The sequence below is a fragment of the Bidens hawaiensis genome, unplaced genomic scaffold, assembly GCF_021521415.1.
Source record: "Bidens hawaiensis isolate Kalapana, Puna unplaced genomic scaffold, B.hawaiensis_p1.1 tig00008933_1, whole genome shotgun sequence".
Taxonomy (NCBI): Eukaryota; Viridiplantae; Streptophyta; class Magnoliopsida; order Asterales; family Asteraceae; genus Bidens; species Bidens hawaiensis.
Window position 1 is genome coordinate 323,259 of NW_027491648.1, and position 21,067 is coordinate 344,325.

The following is a 21,067-nucleotide window of genomic DNA, read 5'->3' on the forward strand; positions in this document are numbered from 1 at the left end:
ACAAACCAAACAAACACTCAGTCTCTTTCAAGTGTTAATCGTGTCTGGTTAATAGGTTAATTTGATCAATCCGAACATGACTCATATATTTATTCGTCTAAACATCAACCCTAACTCGCACACATTTAAAATTGTGTAGCATGAACATAACTTACTGAAATTATTAGTATTTTTTAAAATGTGTCAAGTTGATGGGTAGTAATTAAGAAATAATTGTGTTAATCGGTTGGTGGGTTGAAACGGGTTAATGGGTCAATTTGTTTAGTAAAATCGGTGAATCTGTCATTTCGAACACAAATTGTTTATTAAACGGGTTAATGGGTCAATTTGTTTAGTAAAATCGGTGAATCTGTCATTTCGAACACAAATTGTTTATTAAACGGGTTAGATATGAAAATCTTAAAACTAATTGTTTTTGTGTTGTGTCAAAATCGCAACCCTCTTCGCACATACATAGCTACCTTTTCATACACACCATAGCCACCCCTAAAATCATCATTGGCACATGCCACAACCCCTCTTCCATACACCACCTTTGTAGTGATTTGTTTTGAGAGAGAGAGAGAGATGTGTGTTTATATTTGAAATAGGTACAAATTTTTGTTATAACACCTTTCTCCAATGGCAATATATATATATATATATATATATATCCATTGCTACATAATATATCAATGAAAATGAATTTTACAAAAGGTGTAAGTTCTTACAAAACCATACTAAATGTTCGAAAAAGTTCAAGTAGTAATCAAGTTTTTGAGGTGTCAAATTACGTCTACTAAATATTTTGGTTGCGTGAACACGAGTTTTAAAGTCCAGATTACTACAACCTTTTACACATTGAATAACAAGATACTATGTGAACATTGTATTCCTTATTATATTATCATAATAAGGTTTTGTCTTTCTAAACAATTTCAACGCTGTTCAACAAGAACCATCTTATAATTTACCTTGTTTACTCGAAATAACAAAACTATATATTGAACGTATAAGTTTGGTTTTACACGTTTATGAAGCACATAATGTTACAACAGAGCTCGTATGGTGTCGAGTATTTTGTTTTATTGTAATAAATTATAACAGCTGCTTGGTTGGCGTTGATCAGTCAAAAAATAATCTCTATAGGGATTACATGACTCTTGGATAAAAATCGAGAAAAATCCAGCGAGTAAACATATTTAGTTAATCATTTGCTAACACATCACTTTATTGTAACACATTACAATTTTACTGAATATTTTAGTACGAAAAATATTCCCAAAAAGTTCTTTAGTCATATATGACCTGATTCAAGTTTCATCAACAAGCACAATGTCACCTTCACACCAACAAAATTGTGAGCATAAGAATAAGGTTCTTGAGCAGTGTCAGCGCCACTTCAAAACTCATGCTCTTCGTTATTTTCTTCGTTGACAAGTTCTTAGACCGTGGGGTGTAGAACAATGGAGAAGGGTGTGGAGGTGATGTAGCCAAATGTCATGCGTGAAACACTACGCCGCCCTAGCATGGTTCATAGTAGTGGGCTTTAGGTGTGGAGAGGAAAATTTTTCAAATGGATGTAAAGTCGTTACATGACTTAACATTTCAAATAACAATGCAACTGTTAAACGACTATATGGTGTAATCCTTGGTAGTGTCCAGTGGGCTTTTGTATGGTTTCTTATTTTTGTTTTCTCGTTTGACGTTGGGTGTTTACTTGGCTTATGCTAACTAGTGTGTTTTATGTATGTTTACTTGTATGGAAGTAGATGCAGTGAGGCTAAAAGCAAGTCTTTGTTGCCTATAAAAGATATCATTGTAAATCACACGTGAAGAATAACTTACAACACTTAAAACTTTTGTAAATGTGTTACTATAACCTTAGATGATTTTAACTTTTGGATAATCTGATTAAACATAAAGAAAAAAGGTGTTGTGTATTATAATGACGTAAGTTTTACAAGTATAATGGAGTAAAGTTTGGAAATTTTGTCGCAAAACGTTTTAATTTATCAATTTTGGGTGTTTCACAGTTTAATAATAATGATTTGGTTCAACAAAAAAATAAAAGCAACATTTAATCAAGTTCAAGCTTTCAAGCCACCATTCAACATTGTCAAAGCAATGATTCAATATATACATGGGCACACTTGAATGAACTTATAAAAACCCATTAAATTATGTATAACCAACTTGAAAAGTCCTGAAAAATCTGAAATCAATTTCCATAAAGAAGACGATTTTCAAATTTAAAACTAAGTACGCAATGTGGTGTCGTCCGAAACTTTGAGAAACAAACAAGTGTTCATTCGTTTTTGTAAGAAAAGTTGTCTTGAAAACATAATAAGTCCCTACTAATATGTTTGCTTTAAGACAACTTTGGACTTATTGCAACAAAAGTTGTAGGATAGGATAACCTCAAAAGGGCCATGGTTGATGTACAATCCAACCGTGTCATCAATTATTTGTACGTTCCTTGTAAAATGTTGTTTTCGCCCTCTCTCTCTCTCTCTCTCTCTTGAGAACCAGCTTGATCGACTAATTTAAAATTTTTTTACAATTTTTATCATAATAAAAGTGAAGGTCAAGCGAGAACACCAACATTTCATGTCATTTGTAACAGGTGTTAGAAAAGTGAAATGAGCATCCTACGATGATCATGAAAAACATTGTGATGTCTATCATATTATAGATAGGTTGTGATGATCTATACTATCTTGTAGATAAAAAGGTTGTAAAATAATCACTACATAACTTGATATCAAGTCGATACCATCGATTTCGAATCGGTACCAAATTTTGAGTTTTCGGTACCGGTACAATACTGGTATTTCTAGAATGTTGCATGAAATACCGGTACCAAACTGAACATTTCGGTACCGGTATCAAATATTTCAAATTTTCGGGATCGGTACCGGTACCATCCCGAGCTCATCTGGTTCACATATAGGGCTGTTCACGAGTCGAGACCGAGTCGAGCCAGGGTGGTTTCGAGCTTGGGCTTGAAATTAAACGAGGCATCTCAGCTAAGGCTCTAGCTTGATTTTGAAGCTAAACGAGATTTAAATCGAGCAAACGAGCCGAGCCATGATCGAGCCGAGCTTGGTTACAAAAATGAGCCAACTCAACTCAGAATGTTTCAAATCAAGTTTTTTAACTAGTTTTATTCGAGCTTTTATCAAGCGAGCCACGAGCCCGAGCTTTGAGCCTCGAGCTTTTTGAACAGCCCTATTAATCACATATTACATAAGAAATCTTATTTCCTCTAAAGCCTAAGGTTCTTGTTATTTCTTATCCGTTCCATTCATTCTTTCACTCTCTTTTCTCGACACCATAACTCTATCAAACCACAAGGACGAAAATGACCATTAAATCAAAATAAAAAAAAGAAAAAGACAAAAATACCCTTAAACTAACGGCATGATGCTGTTAGACGGCTGAGACGTAAGTGGCTAATATTTAATGCAATGGAAACTAAATTAACAAACTTTCAAACTTTAGACTAAAGTGACTAAAGTAGCAAAACAAATGGACGAAAATGGTGATTAACTCGTTATAATAACTTCCATGGTTTCAACACTATTATTATTATTATTATTATTATTATCAATCATCGGAGTTTACCAATAAAACCTCTTTTTTATCTTTCCGTTGAAGTGTTGACTGCTCTTCGTTCTTTCTTGTTTACAATTACAACTGTCTGTCTGCAAATAAAGAAAGAGAATGGGATGGTTTCCATGTTCTGGAACACCAAATAAGAAGAAGAAGAAGAAGCGTAAGAATAATAATAATAATCAACAACACGATCCGATTAAACCATCTTCAGGTCTTTCTTTCTCTCTATTTCCAGATTCCTATTTCCCTATAATAATATTAATAATAATCATAACCTAAAACCTCCATATAATAAATATCATTATCTGATTCTATCATTTTGTTTAATTTAAATCCATAAATAATAATTCTCTTATTATTATTATTATTATTATTATTATTATTGTCGATGTTGTTCATTTTGCTCTATTTGAATCTATTTGTCTGATTAGGGTTTCTGTAACTGTTTAAATCAAATACTATTTGCCTGGTTTAGATGTATGAATTGATTAGCTATTGGTGGTGTTGATGTTTCGTCTGTTTTTGACCTAAATCAAATCATATCAAATCTGCACCTACTTTCTTTTTAAACAAGCCAAACGTCAGCTCAGGCTCGACGGTGCAGTGCACGATTAATACATAGAAGTACAAAGAGGTAAAACTTAAAAATACACAAGGCTCGAAAAAGCCAAACTTTTTATCGATATGAGTTCGAGGAACTCGCAAACAACTCTGCTTGTTAAGGCTCGACAAGCCTAAACGTGCTTCCCATACAAGGCTCGAGCTTGGGCTCAATAACTAAACAAGCTTTTGATAGAAACCGGAAATCTAAATTACTGAAACTAACATAACTAGCCAAATTCGAGATGGCAATTCTCCAAATACAAGGTTAAGAAACCCTAATTTTATAATAATAACATCGACGCCATGAATAGACAACAAGCGATCTACTAATACTACTTCTAATGACGGTTATTCGCTTAACTTCCCACTACATATTCTTCTACTAATTCTCATTAATAGTTGGGTACGTATCAGCTTTGTTTGAGGCTCGGGCTAGGCTCGAGCTTTCTATTGATCCAAGCTCAAGTAGCTCACGAGCAGATCGGCTCGTTTGCACCCCTAGGTTCAACTGTTACACTAAATATTATAGGTTTCGATGACATATCATGGTCATCTTCTTAAGCTAGATACCCTAGACTTCCTTTAAATGCCTTGATAAGTTATTATTTGCATTATTTCAAGTTGAGAGTTTTGTGTTTTTTGTTGCTTGTGTTTTAGAGAGCATTAGGTCAAATCCATTGTTCAAACCAAAGGAAGCGATCAAAGATGGTGGATCGGATCATCTTGCTGCACAAACGTTCACATTTCGTGAATTAGCAGCTGCAACCAAGAATTTCAGAGGTGATTGTCTTCTTGGAGAAGGTGGTTTTGGTAGAGTTTATAAAGGGCGACTTGAAAGTTCAAATCAGGTTAGTTCAGTTTCAAAAACTTATGTTTGCAGATACATGAAATTTATTTAAATAATTGGTCATTGGTGTAGATTGTAGCAATCAAGCAACTGGATCGAAACGGGCTACAAGGAAACCGTGAGTTCCTAGTGGAAGTGTTGATGTTGGGTTTACTTCATCACCCGAATCTTGTGAACTTGATTGGTTATTGTGCTGATGGAGATCAACGATTACTGGTTTACGAATACATGCCTTTAGGATCACTAGATGACCATCTTCATGGTAATAATGACATTATCTGCAAAAGAAAATGTTTATATATATAATTACTAACTTGTATAAACAGTAAAGCTAAATTTTTTTAATGTTTCAATTTCATCGCTTATACTAAAAATAATGTACATCTTTAACCAGTTTAATTTTATTATTCTCTAATAACTTGCGTTCGCTAACATTAAAAAAAAAACTAAATTTGCTCGTGTTTAGTTTTTCTCTTTCTCAACATTATGGTATGATTTTATTGTAAACAAAGTTGTATTCAAAGTAAAGTGTTTTTTGTATTGGAAACTATACCGAGTACCGGTACCATACTGGCACTGTAACGAACCGAAATGGACATCGATCTGCAACTACACCGACATCAACCAAACAACATCGGTGCCTGTATTCATTTTTATGGTTTGGTTTCTGATTTTGATGATATTACGCTTATCACTGAATTTTATTTTTCTCTAATAGCTTGCATTCTTATATATTTTCAAAAATCTAAGTACAGCGGTTATGTTTAATCTTTTAAGTTTACTGAAAACGGAGTTTTATTCAAAATGAAGTACTTTTTTCCGAACTGATACTTGGTAAACAACATTTATGTTCTGATATATATTTTATGTCTTGCAGACCCATCACCTGGTAAACAACGACTCACTTGGAACACCCGAATGAAAATTGCTGCTGGAGCTGCTAAAGGGCTCGAGTATCTGCACGATAAAGCGAGTCCACCAGTCATTTATCGCGACTTAAAATGCTCAAACATATTACTTGGTGAATCATACCACCCAAAACTATCTGATTTCGGGTTGGCTAAACTGGGGCCCGTTGGGGATAATACACACGTTTCTACACGTGTCATGGGTACTTATGGTTATTGTGCTCCCGAGTATGCGATGACAGGACAGTTGACTTTAAAGTCAGATGTTTATAGTTTTGGTGTTGTGCTTTTGGAGATTATTACAGGCAGGAAAGCCATTGATAACTCTAAAACTGGAGTGGAGCAGAATTTGGTTGCATGGGTAAGTGATTTTGACTACATTGTTAACCATAAAATATGGTTGTTCGTAACGCTCGTGGCTCGCTTGAAAAAATCTCATTTGCAGATGAACCGAGCCAAGCCAAGACAACTTGGTTTATACACGAGCCGAGCCTGAACCCGTTGGCTCTGCTGATGACTTGCTTGTTAACCGTTTTGTTGGCTCGCTCATTTGGCTCGCTGAAATTAAACCCCAAGTTTTAATATATAACTTTTGCATTATGTGTATGTCAACAAGCTGTGTGTGTCAGAAAAATGTATCTAGAATTGTTTTTTTTTTGCCTTTTCTACATTAATGTGTAAAAAAATAAGAAAAGTACAAAAATAATTACTTTAAATAAAATTACGTCTTGATGAGCCACGGGCTAGCTTGAGCTTTTTATGAGCCAAGCTCGAGTTCGACTTTTCAGTTAGTTAAGATAAAGCCAAGCTGAGAGCCCTAGCCCAACCTGGCTCGGCTCTACTTGTCTTGTTTACAACCCTACTGTAACAACACGGAATTTTATTATGGTTTTACAATGTATTATTAGGCGAGACCGTTGTTTAAAGACAGAAGGAAGTTTAGTCAGATAGCGGATCCGTTGCTGCAAGGTCAGTATCCAGCCCGGGGTTTGTACCAGGCTCTTGCGGTTGCAGCCATGTGTGTCCAGGAACAACCGAACATGCGTCCAGTTATAGCCGATGTGGTTACGGCTTTGAGCTACCTTGCTTCACAGAAATATGACCCTGAAACTCAACCGAATCAAAACTCTCAGTGGTCACCTTCTACACCTCCTAGATCAAAACGAGACAGTGACAAGAAACAGAATGGCGGAAGTGGGAGTGGGAGTGGCAGTGGATCGGAGAAAAATCTAACCAAAAGATTTTTCTGAAATTCATTGGCAATGCCGTCTTTTGGTCTTTTATCTCTCTGAAGTATGAACTATACTGAGGTATGTGGTATGTCTTAAAAGGGGATTTACATTTCTTTAATATTTTCTAAGTTAATAAAATATATAGTTACATTTTTCAGCGTTTAGGTATGTACCAATTTGCAGTCTGTGTGTTCTTAAGCGAAGTCAACTACCAAAAAAAACATCATTTCTTTGAAAAGTTGTTACACATTAGTACATTACTTCCTTTCTAGGAACCGGTGTTAAAAATTCTATTAATCTTTTACAAAATGATTATATTGCGTTTACACACAAAGGACAAAATGTTAGAAATATGTAATTTTCATAACGGGTTACTTTTCTATTTCTTTCAGCGCCAGTTAGTGGAAAGGATTGTGAAAATTGCGTGCTCTGTCCTTTAGGTGTAAGGGTAAAACAGTCATTTTGTCAAAAATTAACAAAGTTTTTTAACACCAGTTACTGGAAAGGATGTAATATGTTACAACTTTTCAAATATAGGATGTTTATTTATTGATTTGTTACTAACTTAGTTGAAGGACATAACTAAGCAGCTGGTATATACCTAAAGGACGAAAGGTGTAATATCCGCTTGTACAAGTGGAGGTGGCAAAACCGATTGCATTTGAGACATAACTTATACTTGCTGTTTACTTGAAAACAGGTTTCTGGTAGAGTAGGTACGAGTTTGGAAAAACTAGTCAGATCGCGGTCGAACGAGTTGGTGTTTATTTTTGGTGGTGGTCGGTGATGGGGTTTAGTATGCGGTTTTGGTTGATAATGTGTAGATGTACTTGTGTATGTGTTTGTATGTTGTTAACCTGTTCATGTAGTATTTATTAATGTTATAGAAAGGCTTTTGGGGAATATATATGATACCCCCTATAAAGTATCATCTTTTTACTTAGATTGTTGTCCAACTTTATGGTGTACAGATCATATACTATATATGTAACAGAACATATGTTTTACTTTTGTTTTGAGAAAGCTTTGTAGTTTGTACAACTGGACACGGTGCACCGACAGGATGTCATGATACCATGGACCATCTAGGCTACAAAAAAGTGTAGATTAGATGACATCACCATTCTCTGCGTGGCCAAATAATAAAAAACGCAACCTTGGTGAAGGATGTCTATGGTGTTTTTTACTTTTTTCAATTTTGAGGTTTTAAGATATTTTGTTTATAGTATTTCCAAGTTTTTACTATTCATCCAAATAATATTTTTGTTTTAACTTTTTAAACAAATAAGTGACTAATTATTTTTAGAGGTGAATGAATTAGAGTATTTGATTTCGGGTTAGAATGGTTATTATGTTATCACAGTTCATAAACTTGAGATAAAATTGAGAGCCTGATCGAATTAACACCCCCATCTCCTCGTTTAACTCAAACCGGGTATTCTCAGGAACCGGAATCGAACCGGGTATGGTCAACAAAAGTCAAAACCGGACCCGGGTAGGAACTGGTTCCGGGTATAATTAGGTATCTGATCGGCTCCATCAGGTTTTTTTTCGGGTTTCGGGTAGGATAGGGTCGGGTATTGGCGGAACCGGTTCCTCCGAGTCGGTTCCAGGTTCAGTTCTCGGGGGAAAACCAAAGCATGGTTTGTACCCGCGAGTAGGGTATGGTCGGTTCCGAAACCGGTTCTTTTGTCCAAATTTCGACAGTAATCAATCAAAAGAAAGAGATAATAGTGGTCTCGAGAGCAAGAGAAGCTGAGAGGTGGTTGGATGATGATAACATGTAGCGATTAGTGTCAATGTCAAGTTATATTGATTGCAGAGCAATGAGCTGTGATTTGAGTTAGTGGATGTGTCCACTGGGGTTGTTCATGAGCCGAGCCGAGCCGAACCGAGCAAAGGCTCGCTTGTTGTTTGACTCGTTTACAACCGAACCAAACGACTACAATTTGAACCGAGTGAAAACCGAAACGAGTCAAAATCGAATCGAGCGATTTTCGAGCATTAATTATTTAACTTTTTGGCACTCTAAAAATTTCAATAACAAACAAGTTTGAAAGCTGTAAATAATATATTTTGTAAACAAATAGTAATCTTTAGACAAACGTGTAATAGATTGTAGATTTTTAGGACACAAAAGTTTAAATTGAGATATAATGAACATGTAAACAAACTTATAGTATTGTTAGGCCATGAATTTTATACTGAGGATCCTTTATCCTTAACTGTCTTATGGATAGTTTATCCTTGAAATATGTGTCAGGATATAAAGGATCGACGATCCTCGGTATTACTTGTTTACTAATGATTGCGTTTAGTATGGTGATGTGTTGGACAGGTGTGACAACTTTAAGACGTACTTGCATCAATTATCCTCACAGAGCATTCTCTAGCTGGAGCATGGATCCAAGATCCTACTTCAATGTAGCTGTTAATGGACGAACTCATGTGAAGATGAACGTGCAAATATCAACAACGGCTATAAGACTCGTTCTCCCGCTTATCTCACTACTGGACGGCTATTGGCACGTGGTTAAAGGTCGTGGAGCGGCTAGTGGAAGACTTCCGGATAGTTAGGGAATATTGTTAGTAATATTTTCTTATTTATTTGAGCTATGATCGAGTAGAAAAACACATGTATTAGCACACACACTAGAGCAGAAACAAGCATTCTCTCTATTCACTAGCTTATTTTGTAATCTCGATCATTGGCTCCACTACGTTTGTAACACCCTTTTTGTCTAATATAAACGACGGTGATAGTTTTCACCGTCCGGGGGTTTTTTGTGCCGGAGATCACGATTATCATATACTCATCGACCAAAGGTTACCTTGTTGATCCTTGACCGAAATGATTCGACCAACGATTACTTAGTTAATCATTGATTGAAGAGATTCGACCAAAGATTACCTTGATAAGTTTTGACCGAAGTAAGACTATCTTGGTTAGGGGATTTTTCCCTCGTGATCAAACCTTTGTGTTCACCAATATTACGATTACGCACTTCTCATTATCAAGTTAGCACCTTATCTCACTTAACATATTTGGATACTTGATCCTTAACAGATTTTTGTCCAAAACAATTTGGCGTCCACCGTGGGGCGATTGGTGCTATAATCCATATTATTCCTATCATTCTCAACTTTTTCATACCCATATCACTATCAATGGCCTCTCAATCAACCTCTGCTTCATCAACCATGCCGGCTACGGTTCCTCTCTCATTAAGAACTTTGTCACCGATGCCTCCGCCAATTACGGGAACGCAACGGCCTGTTGCTGCTGGGAGCAAGACACAACTACCAGTCTTCCAGAGCTCAAAAACCGTTGTTGCTGCCCCGGTGGTTAATATAACAGTGATGTTTCATCTATGTTTTCGCAGGTTAAAGCATACATGGAGCAGCAGAACAAGACCAACCAGAGGATCCTTCGTGAGATAGAAGATCTCAAGAAGAACAAGAGGTTAGCATAGGATCTCACCCCCCTTATGCCAAGGATGCTGGATTTCACCAGTCCAGAATCCGTGGCTCAGTTCTCACAAGGATCATCTATCCTTCAATAGGGGTCCATGGGTCAACAGGCTCAAGGATCCTCGCTATTTCAGCAAGGATCATCTATCCTTCAGCAGAGGTCCACGGGTCAACAGGCTCAAGGATTCTCGTTAGATCCGCCAAGGTCGACTAATCTCCAATAAGGATCTATGGCTCTTCAGAATCAAGGATCCTCATATTATCCACAAGGATCAGCCATTCTTCTGCATGGATCCTATGGTACCCAACCTCAAGGATCATTCATCCCAAATTAAGGATCCTTCTTTTCGAATCAAGGATCCTCAGGCGTCCAACATCAACGATCCTCCTATGTCCATGAAGGAGACATAATCCCCATGCAGACTATAGCCTCCGGAGGACCAACTCTCATTGCATACTCCTCTTATCCCATCTACTCATCCGAGATGCCAACCTTCACTCAGCAAAGAGGTAACTTGTACGATCCTTTATCCTTAGATGCTAACCGTGGTTCTATGCGGGATGCAGGTATCAACCAAGCTATGGCCAAGGAGTTGCAGAAGCTCAAGGATATGATATCCAGTGTTCCCGGGGTCATAAGACCAATTCCGGAAATACCTGAGGGAAGCCAGAGTATCCAGATTCGCCCCGCCTATTTGTGATGCTGAAATCCCGAAGCGGTTCCAAACTCCTAATATGAAGACTTATGACGGGACCACTGATCCTGAAGAACATGTAGCACGGTATAGGGAAAGGATGGAGATCAATCCTATTCCGGAGAGACTCAAAGAAGCTTGCCTATGCAAGGGCTTTGGATCCACACTAACGGGAGCCGCTCTAAAATGGCTGCTAAGTCTTCCTCCTTTTTCAATTACTTCTTTCTCTCACTTAGTTAACTTATTTAACACTCAATTTTCCTGTAGTCGGAAATTTGAGAGGTTAACCAGTGATTTATATCGTGTTGTCCAATCTAGTGATGAATCCCTTAGGGATTTCGTCACCAGATTCGGCAAGGAAGCTCTAGAAATCCCAAATCTTGACATAACTACTGCTGTTGAAGCATTCAAGATGGGAATTCAGAAGAGCTCCCCCTTTTATGATGATTTAGTGATGACTCCATGCAGGTGATTAGACGAAGTCAGAAACAGGGCATTAAGATACATCCGGTTGGAAGAAGACAAAAGGATCCAGGATTGTCTTGGGGGACAAGAAAAACAAGAAACCCCCGAGAAGAATAAAGGATCCTGGAACAGAAATAACAATTCGAAGCCGTATGCCAAGTTCAACAATCAGAATGTACGGGCAGTTGAAGAGGGAGATGACGATGAAGACTATCATTGCATCTCCGATTATTGTTTCTCTGTGGACACTCATGGCTTGATCCGTGCCATGAAGGATTTTGGAGAAAAAGCGAGGTGGCCACGAAAGAATGAAAAGGTTGTCGGTTTCAAGGACAAATCTAAGTGGTGCGCCTTCCACGAAGACTTTGGCCATGCGACAGACGAGTGCATCGGCTTAAGGAAGGTAATTGGTTACCTCCTGAGCAAGGGCCACTTTAAAGAACTCTTGGGGAGGAAGAAATCCAAGATCCAGGATCCTGAAGACCTTCCACAAAAAGCAACACCACCACCACCAGATGCTTATGTGATCAACTTTGTCTCTAGAGACTACGAATTATTTCAAGATTCTTGTGCCATAAGAGAAGATCCCGTAGTAGAATTAGAACTGGACGACGAGAGAAGACCGCTCATCCCCACTACTCGAATGACTGATCAGAGAATCTTTTTCAATTCAAGGATCCATGATCCTCATCAGGACAAGCTGGATATGAAGACGATCAATTTCATCTCCGGAGGTTCTGACATATGTGGAACTTCTTTCTCTGCAGCAAAAAAACTCGCTAAAGAGATAAAGATGGATATCGGAGATCGACCAATAGTGTCAACTGTTTGTGCATAGAAATTTGACACTGTGGATATGTTATCCTGGCATATGTCTGGATCAGTTATCCTTAGCATGTATCAGGATTAAGGATCCTCAGTACTTATTACTAATTAATGGTTGTTCTCATATGTAGTCTAATATTTAGCAGGTATAACGGTTAGAAGACTCAGTCTATCCACTAACTTGCAGTCAAGAAGATATTGATGTGTCTGGATCAATTATCCTTTTGAAGAGTTCCAGAGCTATGTCAGGATCATGGATCCTCGGTATTTGTGCTATTAACGGTTATTTCTTATATGAAGACTGATATTTATCAAGTGTAACGGCTCCAAGACCTGGTCTCCCCCCTATTTCGCAACCTGAATGATGGAGCACGTGGTCAAAGTGGCAGTTACGATAATATTCAAGATGAGGTGGATTTTTAGGGATTATTAGTTAATAGTCTTTATTATTCATAACTCCATTGAGTTATTGCCTTTTATGTATAAATATAGGTATGATCAGCTAGGAAAAAACACCCAACACAACAGCAACACACACACACACATAGCTTTCGTTGTAACACTGATCATATTCTCCAAACCTTGTATCCTTATTTTTTATATTAATAAAGTGGTGATAGACGATTTGTCATCACCCGAGGTTTTTGTGACGGCGATCCGACAAAGATCAAGGGCTTTTCCTCGTAACAAATCGTTGTGTTCATCTCAATTTCGTTCATACATTCGTTGTTATTATAATAGCACTATACCTCACATTTACGGATTTGGATACATTATCATTGAGTGATTTTTGTCCAAAACATCAACCACCTTAACAACAGACAAGAGGATCTTCTTCGATGAGGAAGACAAAATGAACATTCAGGATCCTCATCACGACGGTTTGATTATTACTTTATTTATCTCTAACCATTATGTACGCAGGATCCTAGTAGACGGTGGCAGCTCAGTCAACATTATCCAACATGATGTCCTAAAGAAGATGAATATCCCGGATTCAGAAATCGTTCCTAGAACATCGGTGCTGGTCGGTTTCAGTTGTGAAACCAAGAAAACATTGGGGGACATCAACCTCCCAATTTATATCGAAGGGTTAAATTCATATAAAAAGTTTTGTGTTATAAATAACCTTTCATGTTGCAATGTTATTTTAGGTAGGCCTTGGCTCCATGGAATGAAGGCTGTAGCTTCAACTTATCACCAATACATCAAGCTACCTACTCCTTGGGGAGTTGTAAAGATAGTGGGTGACCAAGCGGAGGTTAGGAACTATTATTCATCGTCAATGAAGCCAACAAACAAGCAAACTATAGCATAGCAACTACAGCAACATCCTAAGGACGTGCTGGAAGCTTGGGAGAAAGACCATAAAGAAGTATCATTGGACCCCGATGATCCAGAAGTTAAGGTGTTCCTAGGATCCAGTATCCCCAGTAAAATCGAGGAGGATATAATATCCTTCTTAGGACAAAGAAGATCTACTTTTTCCTTCAAGCACTCGGACATGACAGGTATTTCAAAAGAGGTAATCACTCATAAACTCGGCCTTGATTTATCTGTTAAACCCGTCCATCAGAAGCGAAGGAAATTCGCTCCTGAGAGGAACAAGATCATACAAGAAGAAGTTGAAAAACTTCTTAAGGCCGGTATGATCAGAGAGGTTCAATATCCTCGATGGCTAGCTAATGTGGTCGTTTTTTCAAAAAAGAATGGAAAGTGGAGGGTGTGTGTCGATTTTACCGATTTAAACAAGGCATGCCCCAAGGATCCTTTCCCATTGCCACATATAGATTCCATGGTGGATGCAACGGCAGGACATGAAATGCTTACTTTCATGGATGCTTCCTCTGGATTTCAACAAATTCAGATGGAACCATCTGATCAGGAAGATACTGCATTCATGACTCCTACCGGCATATATTGTTATACTGCTATGCCGTTTGGACTAAGAAATGCAGGGGCAACATACCAAAGATTAGTCAACATGATGTTCAAGGATCAGTTGGGTAAGACTATGGAGGTCTACATAGATGATATGGTGGTAAAATCAAAGAAAGCTGAGGATCACCTTAGAGACCTCGAGGAAGCATTCAATATCATTGAATAATATAACATGAAACTGAATCCGTCAAAATGCCACTTTGGTGTTAAGGCTGGAAAGTTTCTGGGATATATGGTGACTAAAAGAGGAATTGAAGCAAGCCCTGAACAGATTGAAGTCATCATCAACCCTAAGTCACCTGCAAACGTCAAGGACGTCCAAAAACTAACGGAAAGAATAGCTGCTCTCAACCGATTCATCTCAAGATCCTCCGAGAAATGCAAAGACTTCTACGATATTCTTAGAAAGAATAAGAAGTTTGAATGAACAGAAAAGCATGAGGCTGCGCTCAAGTCGTTGAAGGATTACTTATCCTCAACACCATCCTTAATGAAGCTTGTGGACGGAGAATCCTTGTATTTATACCTTGCAGTTTCAAGTAATGCAGTAAGTGCTGTTCTCGTCAAGGATCATGAAGGTGAACAACACCCCGTATATTATGTAAGTAAGAGTCTGTTAGATGCAGAAGCCAAATACTCTCATCTTGAAAAATTAATTCTTGCTTTAATTATGGCTTTACTAAATTGAGACACAATTTTGAAATTCATCCTATTATTTTGAGAACTAATTATCCTGTGAAGAATGTTCTTAGAATGGCCAAATGGGCAGTGAAGTTAAGTGCATATGATATCCAGTTGAGCCGAGAACAGCAATCAAGTCTCAAGCACTGGTGGACTTTGTGGCTGATTTCACTAGTGATCTACAAAAAGAAGCTAACTTGGAGGTCCAACAACTGGAAAAGATCAAGGATCCTTGGATCCTCTTCACAGATGGAGCATCCAACGTAAGAGGAACGGGATTGAGCATACTACTGAAATCGCCACAGGGGGACATAATACCCTAGTCCATTGCATGTGCATTCCAAGCTACCAACAATGAAGCAGAATACGAAGCACTCATAGCAGGTTTACTTTTAGCCAAAAGTATGAGGATCAGGTATATTCAAGTTTATATGGATTCTTTACTCATTACTAACCACTTTAACGGTTCTTATACCGTAAAAGGTGAAAATATGATCAAATATTTAGAAATTGTGAAGGAATTAGCAAAATCCTTCGAAGTGTTTAGTATAGTACAGGTACCAAGAGAGGAAAATGTTAGGCAGGCGCCTTAGCAAATTTAGCCTCATTCCTAAAAATACCACAAAATACGAAGATCCCAATTATTCAGATACTCTCGTCAGCAATAGGAAAGCAAGAAGTTGGGGAAATAACAAGTGATAAGCAGATTGTACTTTGGGATCCATTATCCTCGGACAATCAAGGATCCTGGATCCTCCCGATCAAAAAGTACATTCAGACTGGAGAGATCCCAGCCACGGAGAATCCAAAATCCTTCAGACTCAAGGTATCACAATATATTTTATTATATGATATGCTATACAGAAAATCTCTTGCAGGTCCATACTTGAGGTGTATCGAGGATCCTGAAATCCAGGAAGTGCTTAAAGACTTTCACGAAGGATATTGCGGCAACCACACATGTGGAAGAGCATTATTTTCCAGGATACTCAGAACTGGGTACTTCTGGCCAACAATGAAGAAGGATGCAGTGCAATATTCAAGAAAATGTGATGCTTGTCAAAGACACGCGAACATCCTTCATCAGCCAACGGAGCCTCTATATCCTATATCCTCCTCATGGTCTTTCATGAAATGGGGTATGGATATTGAAGGCAAGCTACCAAAAGCACCAGGTGGAAAGGTCTTTATGCTTGCTTTGACTGACTACTTCTCCAAATGGATTGAGGCAGAAGCATTCGTACAAGTCCGAGAAAGGGAAGTGATATCTTTTATTAAACGAAATATTATAACTAGATTTGGTGTTCCTGCCGAAATTGTTTGTGACAATGGCTCCCAATTTATTGGGAGTAGAACTACTAACTTTTGTGACAGCTGGGGCATCAAAATGATTACTTCCACTCTGGTTCATCCTCAAGCCAATGGCCAAGCAGAGTCTAGCAACAAGATCATCATCAACAATCTAAAGAAGAAGCTAGGATCCAAGAAGGGAAAATGGGCTGAAGAACTTCCTTATGTTCTTTGGGCTGACAGGACTACGCCTAAAAATGCAACAGGTCAAACACCCTTCTCATTGGTGTTTGGATCAGAAGCTGTGATCCCTACAGAAATGGTGGTTCCTACGGCAAGAACGAGCATCCGTGATCCTGAAACCAATAAAGAAGTCCTTCTTGAAGATTTGGATACTATAGAAGAACTCAGAGACCTAGCCAAGATCAGGATGGCAGCATATCAACAAAGGGTAGCTGGGGCATACAACAAAAATATCATAATCAGGAGATTTCAAGAAGGAGATCTAGTATTAAGAAAAGCCTTCCAAAACACAACAAATCCGGCTGATGGGAAGCTAGCGCCCAAATGGGAAGGACCTTATCATTTGCTCACAATGGAAGGCAACAGGTTACCAAGAGCATGGAATGCCATCCACCTCAAGAAATATTTTTTCTGATCAGGATCCACTATCCTGAGAGGATATTTTATCCTAAAAAGGATCTAGGATCCTTAAATCGGTAACATCTTTCTGAATCAATTATTCTTTTTGAATTATTACTGTTAATTTAAGGATAATATATGCTTAACACTTTATTTTTTCCAAGTATTGAATAACCATGCAGGATTATAATGATTCATTTGATGTTCAAGAGGTTGGCCACCTCTCCTTTGCATTTGAGGTATTATCTTATTTCCCTTGGCCTAGCCCACGTTTGGATATGACCCCCGATGGTCATATCCCCTACGGTTGAAAGGTTTTCACCTTTCTCACGATCGCCAGTTGCGCACGCTATCTGATGTATAGTCTGGGGCAGCGGGACCAGCACACTTTTAGTGGCTGACAATTTCGTTGTTTCCGGCTATATGGAGGATCCTACGATTTATGGTAGACGTACCATACCACCGGTTTATAACATTTTCACGTTATCTCACGTTTGGGCTAAATCCCGGTTTGGGCGAGTCCCCAGTTAACATCCCCAGTTTGGGCTTGTCCCCAGGATAATGGGTTTGATCCTAGTTAACATTATGAATTATATGCAACAGATTGACTAAGTTTTTGTGAAGATAAAAAATCTAAGGATCCCGGATCCTAAAGCTATTCCTTCGAAAACAAATGAGATTTCAACACTTCTGGTAACTTAGATCTATCTTGACCTTCTGGTATGATCTCTGCTAATTAACTTATCTATAATATTTTTTGCAATAATTTTGGATCTATCAGTTCAAAAGGATTATTCCTTTAAAATTATTTTAATACTAAAAATTTTGCCTATCTCAAGGAAACTTTATCCAACAATTTACCCTCTGAGGAAATTCTATTGTATAAATTTTATCAACTTTTAAAGATGTCTTATCCTAATATTTGTTATTTAAGGATATTATTTCCTAATATTTTTTCCTTAAGGATATTCTATCCTAAACGATTTTCATAAGGGTTTTTTTATCCTAACAATCTTTTGCTTAAAATTATTTGTCAAAGTCTCAACAATGTTAAGATTATATCTAACAAAATTTTTGAAAATAAATAACAAGTAAAAAGTCAAAAGATTTATATATTAATAAGCCGCAAGGACTTATCCAAAATTCTTAACCCGGACTTCACCATGCAAAAGATGGACTATCCATCTGGGTTAAGTAAGCGTTACTAACAGTTTATAAGTGCAGGAAATTTAAAAACAGGGGCAACAAAGGCTTCATCCTCACAAACAGAGGATCCCTCCACCTTTGTCACCCCCGCAGATTGTCTTAAGGATCATGGATCCTTTATCCTAGTTACTACTGTTTATTACAGACCATAGAAATTGTTCAGAAAAACATCAACACAAAATAAAAAAGTGGGCTCGGGCCTTGTCTTTGATATCCTTCATCGCCCACTTAAGCTGCATCCTCAACCGCAACATCACCTTCTCCCTTGCCAGCTTCAACTGCCTCCTTAACGCCACTGGTCCCATCCTCGGTGTTCTCAACCATTTCCTAATCATCCTCACCACCAAGGTCGTCAAAAGCAGCCTTCCATTTCTCCACATCCCAGGCCGACTTGTCAAAAGCAGGATCACCGACCTCCGTCGCCATCTTGATCCGCGCCTGGAATATTGACCTAGCAGCCCACACCTTGGCTTCATCAGTTGCCTACTCTACTGCGTCTTGACATTGGGCTTTGGCTAAGGATAGCTGAGCCTCCAACTGTTTCTTTTCTTTGGAGAGCTGGATCATAGCCTTGTCCTTAGCAACCATAGCTTTCCTTAACCCAGACATTTTCTCGCTCATCTGATGGATAATTTTTTCATAATGGTCCCTCATAGCGGTCACAACCTATCAATAAATCTCATATCAGGGTTGGAACAATATTGGATCCTAAAATGCGAAATGACAGGATACAATATACTTACAGAGCAGACGATGTCACAATGGGTCTCAGGATCAGAGGATCTTTTCCTCTTGGAAGCTGCGGACTTGGCCCTGGTCGTGGCAGTCTTGGGTTCGGAGCTAGTGCCAGCCTTTGAAGCCTCCTTCTTGACAGCAGGAGAAGTGACCATACAGTCGATGTCATCTAGGGAGAACTTGAGAGCGGACTTTCCTGATTTTTTAGTGCCTATAGAAGAAAAGTTGACAGATAAGTACTCTATTTTATTTTATTTACTTTAAAATTATTAACTTACTTGACATGCTTGAACTTGAGGGGATATCACAAAAACCTTCAACAAATCGAGCTTGAAAGGTCCTAACTTCGGTATCCAGCTCTAGGAACCGTTTTGCTTTCTCTTCTGTTCCAGGTAATTTGCTCAATGAAGCGAAGTTCTCAACTGCAGACAACAAAAAAGAATAAGGATTAAAATTGAGAATAAAGGATCCTGCTATTCCTTAAGGATCCAGGATCCTACCCTTCGTGACCCACATTGAAGGAAGATCAATTCCCCCTGGTATTGAGTCGCGTTTTACGAAGAAGAACTGATTCCTCCACACGGAATCGTTTAGCGTGGCTTTTGAGATCGAATGAGGCTGTCGGGGCTTGGATTTGAAGATAAAACGAGCAGGACCGTGGGTAGTGAGGGTATATAAATATGATAACTCGGGAAGGCCAAAATCGATTTTTTCCTCTTCAATGATTCTCTCGATGGTGATAAGAACCCTCCAAATCATCGGCATAGCTTGTATGTAAGAGATGCTGGTAGAATCGAAAAAACTTTGGGTAAAAAACGGAAAAGGATACTTGTAGCCGATAAGAAAGGGAGTCGCCGGAAAACACGCCCAGACCTTGGAATACACGTCGCAACGAACACTGGATTCATAAATGCGGAATAGGGTTTTTGGGGGAAATAACGGGCGGAACTCGTCAATCTCACGATCTTTCAGTTTACAAATCTCAGAAGATGGGTTGGCTATGAGGCATTGGGGTTCCATTTCCAACAACTCGCGGTCATCGGAAGTTTGTTCGGAAGGGTTAGAAGCAACCAGAGAAGAAGAAGAGGAAGCAACAGACATGTTGGATAGGTGTGACAACTTTAAGACGTACTTGCATCAATTATCCTCACAGAGCATTCTCTAGCTGGAGCATGGATCCAAGATCCTACTTCAATGTAGCTGTTAATGGACGAACTCATGTGAAGATGAACGTGCAAATATCAACAACGGCTATAAGACTCGTTCTCCCGCTTATCTCGCTACTGGACGGCTATTGACACGTGGTCAAAGGTCGTGGAGCGGCTAGTGGAAGACTTCCGGATAGTTAGGGAATATTGTTAGTAATATTTTCTTATTTATTTGAGCTATGATCGAGTAGAAAAACACATGTATTAGCACACACACTAGAGCAGAAACAAGCATTCTCTCTATTCACTAGCTTATTTTGTAATCTCGATCATTGGCTCCACTATGTTTGTAACACCCTTTTTGTCTAATATAAACGACGGTGATAGTTTTCACCGTCCGGGGGTTTTTTGTGCCGGAGATCACGATAATCATATACTCATCGACCAAAGGTTACCTTGTTGATCCTTGACCGAAAAGATTCGACCAACGATTACTTAGTTAATCATTGATTGAAGAGATTCGACCAAAGATTACATTGATAAGTTTTGACCGAAGTAAGACTATCTTGGTTAAGGGATTTTTCCCTCGTGATCAAACCTTTGTGTTCACCAATATTACGATTACCCACCTGTCATTATCAAGTTAGCACCTTACCTCACTTAACAGATTTGGATACTTGATCCTTAGCAGATTTTTGTCCAAATCAAGTATTTTGAAACCTTGAATCGATATAATGAACTATAAAATTAAAGGGTTTAAAAAATTGTATTCAAGCCGAAC

General features: G+C 38.3%; 1 protein-coding gene across 2 annotated transcripts; it reads left to right on the forward strand.

The window, feature by feature from the left end:
- Positions 1 to 3,681: 3,681 nt before the first annotated feature.
- LOC143530370 (putative serine/threonine-protein kinase PBL7) lies at positions 3,682 to 8,168 on the forward strand. Of its 2 annotated transcripts, none has more exons than XM_077025921.1 (6): positions 3,682 to 3,808; positions 4,858 to 5,048; positions 5,120 to 5,309; positions 5,925 to 6,316; positions 6,864 to 7,272; positions 7,888 to 8,168. In XM_077025921.1, the coding sequence occupies exons 1-5, from the start codon at positions 3,706 to 3,708 to the stop codon at positions 7,203 to 7,205; spliced, it is 1,218 nt and encodes a 405-aa protein (XP_076882036.1). In that variant the 5' UTR covers positions 3,682 to 3,705; the 3' UTR covers positions 7,206 to 7,272; positions 7,888 to 8,168. The 2 variants fall into 2 exon arrangements, with proteins under 2 accessions (XP_076882036.1, XP_076882038.1); XM_077025923.1 differs by having other exon boundaries at positions 6,864 to 7,265.
- The last annotated feature ends 12,899 nt before the right edge of the window (positions 8,169 to 21,067 follow it).